Source organism: Talpa occidentalis, unplaced genomic scaffold, assembly GCF_014898055.3.
Source record: "Talpa occidentalis isolate TD23 unplaced genomic scaffold, MPIMG_talOcc4v2.1 talOcc4.3, whole genome shotgun sequence".
NCBI classification, from domain to species: domain Eukaryota; kingdom Metazoa; phylum Chordata; class Mammalia; order Eulipotyphla; family Talpidae; genus Talpa; species Talpa occidentalis.
The window spans coordinates 146,790,615-146,805,892 of record NW_023603184.1 but is presented as its reverse complement, the minus strand read 5'-3'; the positions used below and the strand labels follow the sequence as shown (position 1 = coordinate 146,805,892).

At 65.1% G+C, this 15,278-nt stretch overlaps 1 protein-coding gene across 1 annotated transcript; it reads right to left on the bottom strand.

Annotated features, from left to right (window-relative positions):
• Positions 1 to 5,529: 5,529 nt before the first annotated feature.
• Positions 5,530 to 9,822, bottom strand: B3GNT7 (UDP-GlcNAc:betaGal beta-1,3-N-acetylglucosaminyltransferase 7). Its single transcript, XM_037524222.2, has 2 exons — positions 9,791 to 9,822; positions 5,530 to 8,174 (listed from the first exon to the last, which is right to left on the bottom strand). The coding sequence occupies exons 1-2, from the start codon at positions 9,799 to 9,801 to the stop codon at positions 6,980 to 6,982; spliced, it is 1,206 nt and encodes a 401-aa protein (XP_037380119.1). The 5' UTR covers positions 9,802 to 9,822; the 3' UTR covers positions 5,530 to 6,979.
• Positions 9,823 to 15,278: the final 5,456 nt, after the last annotated feature.

Sequence of the window (15,278 nt, the reverse complement as noted above, 5' to 3'; positions counted from 1 at the left end):
ATCAGAAACTCTCTTTTTCCAGGGTTTCCCTGGTGGCACAAGTGGTTGAGCGCCGTACTGTAAAGCTGTCTGCAGCTCTGCAGCGCGGGTTTGATCCTGGCCGGCCCGCGAGGATTCCACATGGCGCAGCAGACCTCTCCTGTCTCGCCCGCGGCTCCCCTCAGCAGTGTATTTCTTCAGTCTCCCTGTTCTGTTCCCCACTCTGTCTCTGGCGAATCCTGTCACCCTCCCGCGCATCTGGCCTGTACCCCGGTTCTTGTATAAAAATAAATTAATCTTGGGCCTCCCCTGGTGGTGCAGCGGTTGAGCGCTGGGTTGCGAGGCTGCCCGCAGCCTCTGCAGTGCCAGTTCGATCCCTGGCCATCGGCGAGGGTCCCACAAAAAAAAAAAAAAAAAAAAAAATAAAAAAATAAATTAATCTTTAAAAAAAAAAAAGAAACTCTCTTTTCCAGTGCCAGACATATCGCTTGAAATTACATAAAATAAATCAAGTCAGAAGCACGTACCTAGATCTGGAAGAGCCGCCTGAGCTGAATCTGGGTGTTTCCAGGCAGCGGCACTGAGCCGAGTGCAGGCAGCTCGGGGGACAGCCACCTGTGCCCAGAACTCCTCTGGCCTGTCTTCCAGACTATTTGCAGCAGGCTAAGCATGGCGGCTAAAGTACAGTTTTGGCACCTGGCTGCGTCTCGGTGAGTCATAGGGCAAGGGAGAGCTCCTTGGGTCAGGATAGAAAGGAAAAGCCTCAGAGGAATAAGGAAGGCTCCAGAGATCAGGGCAACAAACTTCACAGGGAACTAATCAAACACCCAGGACTAGGGGCAACAGGACATTCCGGAACGAGGATGATAAAGAAAAAGGGCGCTAAGATAAGGGCTGGGACACAGAGACTTAGTGCTGGGCAAGAGACATCTGTGGCCCAGCGGGTGAGACCACCGAGCTCCAATCACAAGGGGACTCACGGGGCTGTAGAATCACCAGGGAAGGAAGGTCTGACTCCCGACTCCACTTCGGCTTCCTCGCCCCTCCCTGGCCTGGTTCCATGGCCCGGGAGTCCCACTTTACTTCTGTTCCTCTCCTCCTTAATAAACCTTTCCTTTCTCTAAACAAATCTGCTCTTCTCGCGTGCTTGCCTGAGCGTCTGCGAAGTTCCTGCTGCGGCTTCGTGAGACGCCAACCCCTGGGGGTCTCGGGGCTGGGGCTCAGCCCGCAGCCTGGGATCCATTCCTGGCTGGGACACTAGGCCTGAAATTACGGTATCATATGCCCATTCCTCAGGACCTGGGGGGGCCCCAGGAAAGTGGGGTGACTGCCTGGGCTGGTGTCTATGTCCTGGAGAAGCAGGACCCGGCGGTGCCCTTGACCCTCCCCTCCCACGGGCTGCAAATCTTCAAGGTTTCAACCCAATTCGGCCTGAATTCTGTATCGCCAGCAACCAAACACTTAAGCACGGTTGCACGTGTGATTGCGCGATGAAAGGGGGGCTGTTGTGCCCCCTTTTCTGGGAGAGCTCAGGCACTAAGCCGGTTGGCAGCAAACCATTTCCTGATGGCCAGGGTCTTGCTTCTGACTCAAAAGGCCCTTAAGGGAGAGCTCTGTCAACCTGAGGCTGCACTGATCTACTCGGGTAGAAGGAAAACCAGTTCTCCTTCCCCTCAGGTGGCTCTGGGGGCCTCATCGCCACCTGCATCCATCCAAGGCCACCATGTCTGTCCTGATCTTGACACTCTTTCTCCTAGACTTTGCTCCTCCCCTTGGAGACACCTGCTCGGGAGACCATCTTCCTTAAACAGGCAACCCCCCCCTCCACCCCCGCCCCTCAAAAGCTGAAATCCCCAGGGCCCTTCCTGCCAGGAAACAATTCTTGTTAAACAGATTGGAGAGGAGTTTTGCCTGCATTTTAAAAAAAGTATTTATGTATTTATTTATGCCTACAAGAACTGGGGTGCAGGCCAGAGATGGGGGCGGGGGGCGTGAGTGGACTCACTAGACACAGAGTGGGGAGCAGAACAGGCAGATCTACTGAAATACACTGCTGAGGGGCGCAGCGGGCGGGACTCCAGAGGTCTGCTGGGCCCTGTGGGTAGCTCCGCGGCTGAGGACGGATCTGGTGCTGCAGAGGCTGCGGACAGCTTCATAGTGCTGGGACTTAACCCCTTGCGCCGCCAGGGAGGCCCTTGTGCCAGGATTTTGAGGCGCACATGCCTTAGGTGACGGGGCGGACGTGGGGCGCAGATTTCCCAGAAGCAGCAAAACCGTTAACTTCCTTCTGTCACACGATGCCCTGCTTGGCCAGCGGGGGGCGCTCTCGGCCGTCTCCCGGGAGGACGCAGCGCAGGGGACGCCACCGGCCCCCCGCCCCGCCCCCCGCCATCGATCTTGGGGGCCCTGCCTGGGCGCGCCGGCTGGGAAGGGTCGTCCCAGCGCCCCGCGACCCTCGCAGGCAGGTCCCGCTGGGAAAGCTGTGCCGGGGCGAGAGCCCCACCTCGGGCCCCGGCGGACTCCCGGGGTCCCAGCCCCAGCCGCATTCCCGACGGCAAAGCGCGCGGCCCGGGGGAGCCCCGGGCGGGGCCGCCGCGGCCTCTGGGCCCGACCGCCCTTGAAGGAGCGCGGGACCGGGGGCGCCTGGAGCGCCTGGAGCGCCGGGCGGGGCCCTGGGGACACGGGCCACAGCGGGGCCGGGGGCGCAATTCCGGGCGTCCCGCGGAAACGCGAGCGCGCAGATTCCCCGCGGTCCCCGCGGCCCCGCGACGTCCCCAGCCCCGCCCGCCCCGCTCCCCCCCCCGCGCCTGCCGACACCCCCAGGCCGCGCGCCCCGGGGTGGACGTGACCCGCCCGGCGGGGCTCCCGGGAAGGTCACCCCCAGAGCCACCGAGGCTCAGTGAGGAGAATTTCGACTTGAATTACGTCGAAATTTTGCACGTCCAGGGCGCGCCACGCACCAGGCACATCCCGCGTCCCGCCAAATGGCAATTGTTGTCACGGGGAAGTAAGACTGCGCACATCACGGGGTTCTGGAACTTTCCATAGTGGCCTTGCGCTGGGGAGAGTCCAGGGCTGTCTCTGGGGCCGCCAGGGCCACCGCGAGGCGGATGAGAGACGCAGGGTCAGGCGAGTCGGGGGGACAATGGTGAGGATGGGGGCGCCCAGACCAGCGGCGGGCTCGAGCCCCGGGTGGAGCCCCGAGTTTCCCTGGAAGACGCGAAGCGCATCCCGAGACGCAAACTCCGGAGGCGCCGCGACGCCCCGCGGACTCTCCGGAGCCGCACGTGCCCGCGGACGCCCCGCCGCCGTCCACGCGCTCCCGGGCCGGGCGAAGGACTCGAACTGCAAACCGAGGCCAAACTGGCTTTTCCGCCGCGGGCAGAGGCGCCCGGCCGCGCCGTCGGGCCCGGGGCCGCCGCAGGAGCCGCGCGCGGGGTCGGCCGGGGGCGCGGGGCTCCGAGACGGGGGCGCCCCCCGCCGCGCAGCCTTCGGAGGGACCCCGGAGAGACCCGTCCCCTCGGTGCAGCCTCCGCGGGCTCCCCCGGCACCCCCGTCCCAACGGCTCGGCGTTTCCCCGCTCTTCGGGCTCCAGACACAGCCCCGGACACGCGCGACCCCTCTAGGCACCGGGGCGGGGCCGCAGCGCTCGCGGGGCAGCAAGTGCGGGGCGCGGGCCCGAGGGACCCCCTCCTGGGAGCCGCCGTTTTTTCGTTTGCCCAATGATTTATAACGGGGTTCCAGAAGTTTCCCTCCCTGCGCCTCCTCGCCCGAGAGGCCCAGCTACTCGGAACAGGCCTTCTTTGTCAGAAGGCGCGGGGCTCCCGGGCGGGGGGGGGGGGTCGGGGGGGGCTCCTTTAGTTGTGCAAATGCGTGCGCGCTCGCCGCGGCCGGGAGGGGGGCCGGGCTTTGTGGCCGCACAAAGGCCCCAGGAATGCGGAGCCGGCGGCCGGGCGCGGGGAAATTCTGCACGAGAACCCAGGGCCTGGGGGGAAGGGCCACCCCCTCCTCGGCCGCTCCCCAACGCCGGGCCGGGGACGGACCGCGGCCGCTTGCGCGAGGGCCGGAGGAGGCCGCGGGCCGGGGGCTCCCCAGCCGCCCGCCGCGGCACCCCGCGGGCCCTGCTGCCCTCCGGGGAGGGGCGCTCTCTGGGGACGGGTGTTTGAGGGTGACGACGAGAAGCAACTCTCTGGGTCGGACGTCTGGGCTCCGCGGCACCCCCGGGCGGGGGACGCGCCCAAGGACTCGGGGGCCCGCGAGCTCCATAGCGCCGCCGTGCGGAGGGCGAGGCACCCGCCGCAGAGGACGCTTCACGCCCTCCCGGCCCCCCTCCATGCTGACCCCACACCTGCCCGCGGGGAGTGCGGCCCCTCCAGGCTGCCCGTTGCCTCACGCGGACTTCGAGTAGTCGCCCCCCGCCCCCGCGCCACTCCCAGTGCCGCTGCCCTGCGAGGTGACAGTTCTGGCCTCGGGCTGGGCCCCGAGATCTGAAGGGAGGTGAGGACAAGAACCCGCGTGGGGCAGAGGCTGAGGACTGACGCCTGCACTCAGAGCTCCAGCCGGTGCGTCCATGGCACCCAGAGAAAGAGGTGTCCACCCAGGGCCCATGGGCCGTGCTCCTCTGCCCTCAGGATGGAGTCTGCATTCCCTCCTGCACCCCAAATCCCCGAGAACAGGCCCTGCCTGCTGACGCAGCTGCAAAACACGCCTGCCCACGCAGCCTCAGGCCGCAGAGGATCCCCTGCCCCTGGATGTCCTCGGGCTTTCTGGACACCCACCCGGCCTGGTGACTCTTCCACCCTGAAGCCTCCTGGGTGTCCCCTCACTGCACTTGCCTGCGCTGGACCGAGCTCCGAGAAGACAAAGGCCCTAGGGCTCCTTTTTGCTTTTCTGCCGTCCTGGCCAGGGTGCTCTGGGGCGGTGCAGGACTGAGCTGGTGCCGGGGGCTCCTCATGCCTCCGACACGGAGTCGCCAGGCATCTCACCTGCAAAGGGCTCCAGCTTCCTCTCTGCGGAGGCAAACTTCAGATGCGGCGCCGACTGGGAAGCCAGGCCGCCATTTTCATTCTGCAAGGGGCTCTGTGAATTTCGCAGCTGGCTGACTGAAAGGGGAGGGCGGGATCCGAACCCGGGAGAAAGAAACAGCCACCTCATGTTCCCCCCTCCTCTGGAGGCTGGACCCAGGCGGCTGGAGCCATCATGGGCATTTTTAGCCTCAACACCCCTTCTTAGCTCTAAGACGCTGCATTGTAATCAGGACCCAGCCACTCCTACCCTTCGTCTGGGAGAGGCCCAGTGTAGACATTCAGTGAGGGGTTTTGGGGGGTGCCAGAGAGGGGTGCAGGCAGGAGCTGTTGGCTTGCTCCCTTTGTCCTGGGAACTCTCCAGGGGGCACTGCCCTCCCCAAGGTCCTGGCCCAGCACAGCCTCCCCACCCTGCCCCTCCCCACACTGGACCCCACCCTGAGCCAGTTTCAAAGCTTCTTGTCAGCCTGTCAATCTTCCAGGTTGACTGAAGGGGTACCAGGGAGCCCAGCAACCCCACCTGCCCTAACAGCAGCTGGGGACCACTTGCTGGGGCCTCCTGGGAACATCCTGGGAGCTCGCAGGTCTCTCCGGCCTCCTCAGCCAGCCCGGCGGCATCTTTCTTCACTCTCACCGGAGCCTCTGCCTTAATCCTGGCACTCACCTCCCTGTAGCGCCCCTAAGGGGTCCTTGTACACCCCCAGCCAGGAACAAGGAACAAGCTTTGTCTTCAGAAATCTCTGGCCCCCCACTTGCCGCAGATGGAAATGGCAACTGGAAGTTTCACCCCAGAAAAAACAGCCCCCTTTTATTGAGCAGTTAATCCCTCAGTCTTCACCCAGGTGGACCCCTGAGATGTGAGGGGGGATCCTTCTGTACCCTCCAAGGACCCGAGCCTGGGGGTGTCCCAAGAGGGTCACTCCATCCCTCCAAGGGGCAAATGCTGGTCTACTCAGGCTCTGGAGAAGTGGGGTACAGGTAGGAGGTTTGGGGGGGTAGGAGAGGCAGAGGGACGTGCTGTCTTGCTGGAAGAGAGGGAAGAACTCCTATGCCTGGTGCTTTTAAATTCTTCATAAATAAAGCTTCACAGTAACAGGGGACTGTCCACCTCAGGGTCAAACAGCTGGTTTCCGGCCAAGGAGCCAGGCCCGTGTGGGGCTGCTGGAGGCCCTGGGCTGGTCAGCAGCACCATGACTTGGGGGCGGAGCACTGCTCTTCGCCCTGTGCCGGGGGAGGGGCGGGGGTGCCACAGCCTGTCCAGAGGTTCTGAGGGTCGCTGAGGTAGTCAGAGAGGTGGGTCTAGCTTCCGCCCAGGCCTGGTGGAGCGTCCCAGGGCAGAGACGGAAGCGAAGCCACCTGGGAGCAGAGACAGGGCAACCTTCACCAGGCAGGTCGGGGGAGTGCCAGGAGGGCCTTCTGAGGCTTTGGCTCCAGGAGACGCAGGGCGTGGCCGCAGGGGGCCTGTGAGCCTGCACAGGGCTGAGCTTCTCCTGAAAGAGCCCCTGGGGCCTGTGGAGAGACTGAGGCATTTCAGGGGAAAAGGAGAATCTTCTTAGAGATCAGAGGGCAGCCATGGGCCCATGGCCTAGCCCAGTACCTGAGCACAGGGTTCTGCAACCTCCTCTTTTCCTGGGGGCTGCCCAGGTAGCCCCCACACACCATCAGAGGCCACCGGGGCCTCCCACAGAGTGAGAGGGAGCCCAGGCAACCGATCTAGGTTTGGAGGGTGGCCAGCAGCCTTGCTCCTGGGATGACCTTCTCTGGTCTGGGCGGTTCCAAATGTTCCTGGGCCTCAGCTCCATTTTCTGGAAAGTGTCTGCACAGAAAGGCCCCATCTGTCCACCGGCACCTCCCCACACTAGGGGCACAGAGGCCCAAACCCTCTCCCTTCCTGTAAGGGACCATCTCATCTGGGTACTGTCCCTGCAACCCACGACTAGCGGGGTCCAGCCCTCGCCTCTCCCCTCAGCCCAGGGTTAGAGCACCTGGAGCCTGCGGGAGCAGGTGAGGTTGCTGTGCACCAGCCCCCACATGGCCAGCAGCTCAGGGGGCAGCAGCTTGTGCACGACCAGCATGGCTCGGTAAAAGCAGGGCTCCTTGTTCATGCGGCTCTGGTGGTTCCTTGAGATGCCGAAGGTCTTAAAGCCATTGTGGGGCACGGGCTGGACCCCCAGCACCTCCAGGCACATGCCCAGGAAGACGTCATCGATGGGGTAGAGCTCCAGGGTGTCACAGGCGTGGTGCAGGCGCCGGGCCAGGCCGCCAGCCATCAGGAAGCCCCCGCCGCCGGCGTAGGGGGGGTAGCTGGCCTTGCTGTACAGAGCTGTGGGGATGTAGTATTTGTTCTCCTTCCTGCGGATGGGCCGCGCGTGCTGCAGGACGTCACCCACGAACAGGTCTTCCTGAGGCTGCCGGTCGTCCAGGAACTCGAGCAGGTTGGTGGGGTTGACGAACACGTCGTCGTCGCCCTTGAAGACGAAGGGGACACTGGGGCAGAAGATGTCCAGCCACTTGAGGAAGTGGATCTCCTTGAGGGTCAGGTTGAAGAAGCTGTCGAGGAAGTCCCACTGCAGGATGTCGCCGTAGACCCGGTCCTCGTAGGCCAGCAGCTGCTGGTAGTGGGCCCGCTCCTCCTGCTTGGAGGCTGTGCCCAGCAGGAAGAGGGTGCGCACGGCCCCGCGGCCGCCGCCCGCCGAGTCCTGCTCGCGGCCCCAGGTCTGGCGGATGGCCTCACGGCGGTCGTGCTGCGTGATGACCGACTTGACAACCACCAGCAGGTAGACGCGGCCCGTGCACTTCTCCGGGTGGTTCAGCAGCAGGGGGAAGTAGCGGCAGTGGCGATAGAGCAGAAACTGCTGGAAGTGGGGCTCCAAGCCCTGGAACCAGGGTTGGTGGGTCAAGTTCACGTTGGCTGAGCAGTTAGTGGTGGTCACGTCCCAGATCTGAGGTGCCTCTGGAGCCAGGGGTGTGGGGGGGGCCACATCCTTGGGGCTCTTCCAGAAGTTGTTGGAGCTCATGGGATGACTGCTGTCTTTCTCGGCCTTCTGTAGCCCCAAGGTAAGCAGCGGGGGGCCCTGCAGAAACTGGCTGGGGGTCAGGCTGCGCTGGAATATCGTGATGGCCACGAGCAGGGCCAGGGCCAGGCACACACTCTTGTAGACCTTTCTCTTCCTGGGGGTGGGGCGGAAGAAAGGCAGAGGAGAGAGGAAAGGATGCGTCTCCATGACTCTCCCAGGAGCCCCAGAACTGCTGTCCCACAAGGGCGGGGGGACCCTGGACGTAATGACTGCCAGGGCCTCCCTCAATCTCTCCAGGGCATATTACCTCCAGGGCATATTACCTCCAGGGCATATTATCTCCAGGGCATATTACCTCCAGGGCATATTATCTCCAGGGCATATTCTCTCCAGGGCATATTCTCTCCAGGGCATATTACCTCCAGGGCATATTACCTCCAGGGCATGTTATCTCCAGGGCATATTCTCTCCAGGGCATATTATTATATTGTCCTCTTCCCGGAAATGAGGGCAATAACCCAGGGCTGGGTCATCAATGTCTGAAACTCTGCTGTTCTCTGACCCCCGAAAAGGGAGGCGAGGAACCCCGTTTGTCTTCATTTCCCTGTGTAAACCCAGTGAACCTTTGGGAGGGGCAGAGGTGGCACCTGCTCTGAGCCTGGGAGCTCAGTAATTGGGGGGACACTGGGGAGCAGGCTCTACTGTGAGACCTGAAGATTGATCTACCCCATCCTCGGGCCTGAAAATGGCCTCCTCCTACCATGGCCACTGTCCTCTGACCCCCACTAGGTAACCCGAAGTCCTCCAGCTCTACTGTCCTGGGGGGGACACACCCTCCCTACCCAGGCAGCCCCACCACACCCATTTCAGAAGCAGAAATGAGAGCTTTTTGCCAGGGGTGCTGGCCAGACTTGGGCTGGGAAGATAGCGCCCCTGGACCCCAGGACCCTCTGCCTTGAGCCCACACTCTAGGGGTGGCCAGGCCGCCTGCTGTGGCCTCTGCAATGGCGACTAGGGCTGAGGGTTCCAAAGAAGGCAGAACAGCCGGGCCTCAGGGCCCAGGTCAACGGGGCTGACTGCAGTACAGGGAGGCCGGGGCTCTGGAGAAGCCTGGGGGCGGGGGGGGGGGGGGGGGGGGGGCGCGGAGGGGGCGCTGCAGAGCTGGTGGTTGAAGGATGGGGTGGCCCGGGTGCAGCGGGCTGAGCGCCACGGGGCGACGTTTCCAGGGGGCCCCGAGGTTCCTGTGCAGGCAGCAGGGGAAAAGCCCGCGGAGGGTGACCCAAGCCCGGGCCCCCGAGCCTCGGGCTGGTTTTCCTGCCTTAGGGGTTCTTCCCCGAGGCCAGGGCTGGTGGAGGTGCTGCCAGGGCACCCCAGGGGAGGAGGGTGAAGGGCGGCCCCATTCCACCTGCACGCCCCCCCCCAACTCTAGGCAAAAGGCTCGCAGGGGACTGGGGGGCGGGGAGGAGCGGGGAGAGGCGCGTGCGCCCCAGGCTGCAGGGGAGGGAGACCCCGCCACCCCGGGGGGAGAGAGGCGAGAGCGGCCGGAGTCGCCCAGGACGCAGGAAGCCCTGGGGCTGGGGTGCGGGTCTGGCTGGGGGGGCCCCCGGGCGCGGGGCGCCGCCAGCCGGCGCGGGCGCGCGGACCCGGCATCCCCGCCGCGCGGGCGCCCCGCGGTCCCCGAGGCTGAGGCCGGCCCAGGGCGCCCCGGCCGGGGGGAGCAGGGGAGCCGGGGTCCCGCGTGCCCGCCCGCGCCCCCGGGTCCCCACTCACCACTGAGACATGGCGGCCCGGGCCGGGGCGGCGGAGCGGGGCGCGCGGGTCGCAGTCTGGCGCGGCGGGGACGCGGGCGGGGGCGGAGGCCGGGGCGGGGGCCGGGGCGGGGCCGGGGCGGGGGGCGGGGGCCGGCCGCGCCCCCGCCGAGACCTCCCCGCGGCCGGAGGAGGGGCCGCCCGGGCCAGGTGCCTTAACCCTTCGCGCCCCGCCGCCCGGGGTCGCGCCCGGCCCGGCGCCGCCCATTTCTCGGAGGCGGAACCTGAGGCCGCCCCGGTCGCCCGGCCCCGCCGCGGGCGGCCGCGTCGTCGGGCCCTCGGGGCGCGAGGGGGTCGCCCGGCTCGAGTCCGCGGGCGCGCTCGCCTCCCCGCCCCCCCGCCCCCGGGCGCCCCGAGGCCCCGCCATTTCCCTCCGGCCGGTTCGGACGTTTCCTTGTCGGGGTGGCAGAGGCAGAGAGGGGTCCCCCCCGCCCCCCGCCGTCTCCGCGGGCCGCCTGCGCCTCGGCCGGGCCCCCCGGGTGCGTGCGCGGGAGAGGGGCGCGCTGGGCCGGGCCGGGCCGGGGGCAGAACCGAAACCCCGAAGGGGGCGGCAGGAGGCGTCTCTGCGCTGCCCGGCGGCCCCTCCGCCCGCCCGAGGCCCCCCGCCCCCGGGAAGGCCGGGCCGCCGGGTCCAGCCGCCGTTCTCTCCATCCGCGCCTCGCAGGCTCCAAGCCCTGCCTGGCCCCGGCCCCGGCCTCCCGTCGTCGGCCGCGGCGCGCAGCGGGCTCCCTGCAGGCGGGGCCCCCAGAGACGTGGCCTCCCGAGCCAGGCCGGGCCTGGGGGACGGGCTCCCCACCCCCCCACCCCCCGGGGACCGCGAATCCTCTCGCGGACGGCAGCCCCAGGCCCGCGCACACAGCAGGAGCTCCAAAGCGCCGCTCGCGCTGAAAGGAAGCCTCGCAGGTCTTCCACGGGCCAGCTGGTGTTGGTCGGGCAGGTGTAAGACGCCCAGAGCCGCTCCAGGCCTGCGAACCACTAACCACTCCTCTAAGCCTCGTTCCGCTTTACAAAGACGGACATGAAGTGCCCTGAGGCCTCACGGTAAGAGGCACACCCAGGAGGCCCGCGTCTCTCCGAGGCCAGCCCCAGCCTCTCCCTGCCGCTGGACCAGAGGCGCTCAGGTGTGGCGAGAGGCTGGTGGGAAGGAGCCTCAGGAGGGTGCTATTGCCCAGCCAGGTCCCAGCCCCTGAGACTCGAAATCAAGGTTTCCTCGAGGCTCAAGGACCTCTGGAAGGGGAGGAGACACCCAAAGGCAGTAGGAGTTTCTGGTTATCACAAGCTTTTATCAGGGAAAAGGAAGGGCCTTCCCGGCAGAAGTCCATATGCCAGCCCTGGGGTCTTGCCCTGTCGGGGCACTTTTGGGGAGCGTACCTGGAGGAGGGCCTGGCTGCCTACGCGGAGGGCCACACACAGACCCCTGGCGCCTTCCCCCAGCTTGGCCCCGGTCACCTGTCCCACTCCACCGTCCCGGCTTCTGGGTCCCCTTTGTCCGCAAGCATGGCAGCCTGGAGGGAGGGCTAGTGGCCCCCCCACCCTGTGGCCAGCACACTGACCTCTCACCTGGAAGTTGTGGGGTCTTGGGTGCCTGGGGGAGGGGTGGGCACACTGTGCCCTGGGAGGGGGTTTGAGCCCAGGTTTGGGAGCCAGACCGCCCTGTGTGCTCAGGGCCCTGTAGCTCCCGCTGCCACCAGGGTGCTGCCAGCACAGGTGATGTGTGTGCAGCGCGTGTGATGCGTGTGAATGAAGTGCGGGGCACACCCCTACCGGCACATTACTCCAGGCCCGCTGCTGTTACTGTTAACACTTAATAGTTGACCCCACCCAGCAGGCCTGGAGCCATGGGGTTGGAGGAGGGGTAAAGGGTAGAGCTGCCCCAGGCCAGCTGAGGGTTTGCCCGGGGAACCTGGTCCATTGAGAGGAACGGCTTGTCATCAGGGATTCATTTGATCTGTGCCTGTGCCCAGTTCAGACTGGGGAAAGGATGACAGTTGAACAGTCAGTTCCAGAAGGTGGGGTGGGGCGGAGGGTGGGAGAGCAGGGCCAGGTCCTGGTCAGCTGACACTGCCAGTCCGACCGTCGCCCCTGGGGGCTGAGTGGCCTGTTCCTCTCAGGGAGTGCCCTGGGCGCCCGTAGCCCTGTCCGCTCCCCCTGTGTTGGCCCTGCCTGCAAAGCCCAGCCTCAAGCACGCTGTGCAGACTCCCTGCTGGGCGGTGGAACAAGGCCTCTGCGGAGGTCAGGGTGGGTCTGCAGGTTGGCCCTTCCTCCCGCCCCGTGGCCCCAGCTGAAGGAGTCCAGGCTGGACCTGCAGACCCAGCTCCGGTGGGGTGGGAGTGTCTGGCCCTGGAGGCAGGGGGGAAACAGGAGCGAACGGGTAGACTGCTGGAGACCCGGGCAGTGGCAGAGGTGGGTCCCTGCTGCACGGCTGTCCTCTGGCCCCCTCAGCGGTGCTGTGCCCTGGAAGAGGGAACTTGGTGAGTCCTGGGAGAGAACCCCAAAAAGCGCCTTGTCTGTCTCTCAGGACCCCACCCCCTTTTCTGTTCTCCCCCTCCCTCCTCCACCTCTCCCTCTGCTCCCGCTCCTCCCCCACATTCCCCTGTCCCTGTCCCCACCCCCACCCCTGTCTTTTATCCCAACCCCCAGACCCCCGTGGAGTTGGGTTTGGGAAGTGCCTGGGTCAGCCCTGGTCCACCGGGGCTTGTTAGAGCGAGGCCGCTGGGGGCCAGGACGGAGCTGGTGCCGGGAGCTGGGCAGGGCCTGCGGCGTGGAGCGCCCTGGGAAACCACTTCCGCGTGGGGATTTGCTTTGGTGCTCAAGGCCCCAGGCCACAGCGGCCACCCAGGGCCATCGAGGGCGGCACCTATGCTGGCGCCAGCGGCCTGTTGACTGGTACTGTGGTGGCAGAATGCGCTGCATTTCCGTGTCAAGGGTGTCCATGTCCTCACCTGCCTCTGGCCCTGGGGGCAGGGGGACCTCTGTGTCCCCCGAAGAGAACCTGACCAGCCCAGTAAGCTGTACACACCCGGCCTGGAGGCGCCCTCGCGAGGGGTTTTCTGAGGGGACCGACCCTCCATGTGGGGATGCCCGTCCACGGCCCGGTCCTGATCCAGCAAAGGCCAGACCACCACCAAGAAGGCAGTGAAGATGCTTCAGGTCCTGATGGCAGAGCCTTCTGCAGACTCTGAGGGAAGCTGGGAACTGCTTTCTCCAGGCTTCCCAGATGAGCCCCAGGTGCAGGCAGGCTTGGGAACCACTGGCGCTGAGTCCTCCAGTTCCAGCTGCCTTGGTCAGCGGTGGGGCGGAGGAGGGTGGAGGGTCAGGGGAGGGACATGGCCTCCACCTCAGTGAGGCTGGGGAGAGGGAAGCTAGGGAGGGACTCGGGGGCAGGGAGGGAGACGGGGAGGAATTCCCTCTCCCTGTGGAGGTCAGTGGCAGCTGAAGAAGCAGCGGTGGCCTAGGAGCTTGGGGAGAGTGGGACGGGTGAGGGCGGCCTCTGCGCGGGGTCTGAGAAAGCCAGAGCAGACAGGAGGGGCGTTCGGGGCCGGGCCAGGTGGTCCAGGGCTCTTCTGGGTGCGAGTGACAGAATCCCAGCTCAGTGAGGCGCAAGCGCAAGGAATTCGCTCACATGACAGGACGCCCCCTTTCGGGCCCCCACCCATGTCCACCTGTCTCGGCCACAGCTTCCCCCGTGCGGAGTGGGACATAGGCAGGTCTGCAGACGGCCTCAGGAGTGGACCCCCGCCTTGAGGACCCCGGGGATAGAGTAATTTTCCTCACAACCTCCACGTACAAAATTCCAGGGAGGGGCTCCCGCTGGGCTCACGTCAGCCCCGTGCCCAGCCTGGCCCGGTGTCCACGTCAGGGGCCTGGGTGCGGTGACTGGACGGACTGGGTCATGTGTTCTCTGCTTGGTCAGGGCAGGGTCCTGGGATGGGCAGCCCCACAGGACAGCCTGGAGGTGGCAGACCCCTCAGAGGAAGCCACAGTTACCAAGAGAGACGCGCCGGTTGGCCGTCCCACTCACGCCAAGCCTGTTAGTCACACTCCAGGACCAGCCCCTAAGACCAGGAGGGCAAGAAGGAAGAAGAAAGGATGGAGGGAGAAGCCCTACTCTCCAGGCGGGGCGGCTGTAGCCTGGCCGGCGGAGGGTGGACACAGCCCCTCTGGGGCTGATGGCCACCTGGCTCTGTGGCAGTTAGGGCAGGGGCAGCAGTGCCTAAAGATGGCTAATGGCCAGCTGCCCCCAGGATGCCAAGAACATGCAGTTATAATAAAAAAACCCCAACACCTGGGAACGCCTGGGAAGGCAGACACCCACCCAACCTGCCTCGGGCGTGTAAACAAGCACCCGGGGCTCCCCTGGTGGCGCAGGCGGTTGAGAACCGCGCTGTGAAGCTGTCCGCAGCCTCTGCAGTGCTGGTTCAATCCCTGCCGGCCGGCGAGAGTCCCACATGGCGCCTCAGACCGCTCCTGCCTCGCCTGCTGCTCCCCTCAGCAGTGTGTTTCATCAGTCTGCCTGTTCTGTTCCCCGTTCTGTCTCTGGTGAATCCGCTCACCCTCCCGCGCATCTGGCCTGTACCCCAGTCCTTGTATTAATAAATAAATTAATTAAAAAAAAACAAACAAGCACCCGGATGCACTTGCTTGATCGAGGGGAGAAAGCCCTTCCTAAGGCAGACAGGCTAGCACTCCGAGAGTGTGTGTGTGATGACCCTAAAGGATCCCTACCCCGATCTACAGGAAAGTCCAGAGGTACCAGGGGGGATGGCAGACCCCCAACCCTCCACCTCCTGTGGGGGCTAATAAAAGTACGCCCCAGGTGCACCTGCCCAGTAAACCCCAGAAAAAGACAGAGTGGCAGCCCGACACCCCAGTTAAGCCAGGAATTCCCTGCCATTTGGTGCAGTTGTTCTTCCCTTGGCTCTGCCCCTCCCCGAGTGCACTGCTGCTAATGAAACTCAGCTGGGTGAAAGCTGGCTGGCCAACAGCTGGCTTGACTGGTGCGGAGCCAGGCAGGTGGGGATGGAACTGGACGTGAAGAGGAAGCCCAGAAACCAGGGTCTGGGCACCTGGAAGAGCTGGGTGGAAAGGACCTGGCAGGAAGGGGCAGGCACTGTCACAGGCTTGTCTAGATGCAGGCCAGCTGGGCCCCACCCAGGCTCCTGCCAGTCGGGCGTGGGTGAACACACTCACATTGACACACAATCCCTCGTACGGACACACAGGCAGGCAAACACACCAGACTCACACAGAGCCACATGGGCCTCTAAACAACACAGAGCAGGCATGCATGCACGTGGACACAGGCACATGGGCACACATGGACACACGCAGACACACAGGCCTATGAGCAACACAGATCCAACAGACACACAGGGACATATGTACATGGGAAAACAGACACACACAGCAACACACAGGGACACACAGACACAGGGACACACACAGATGCA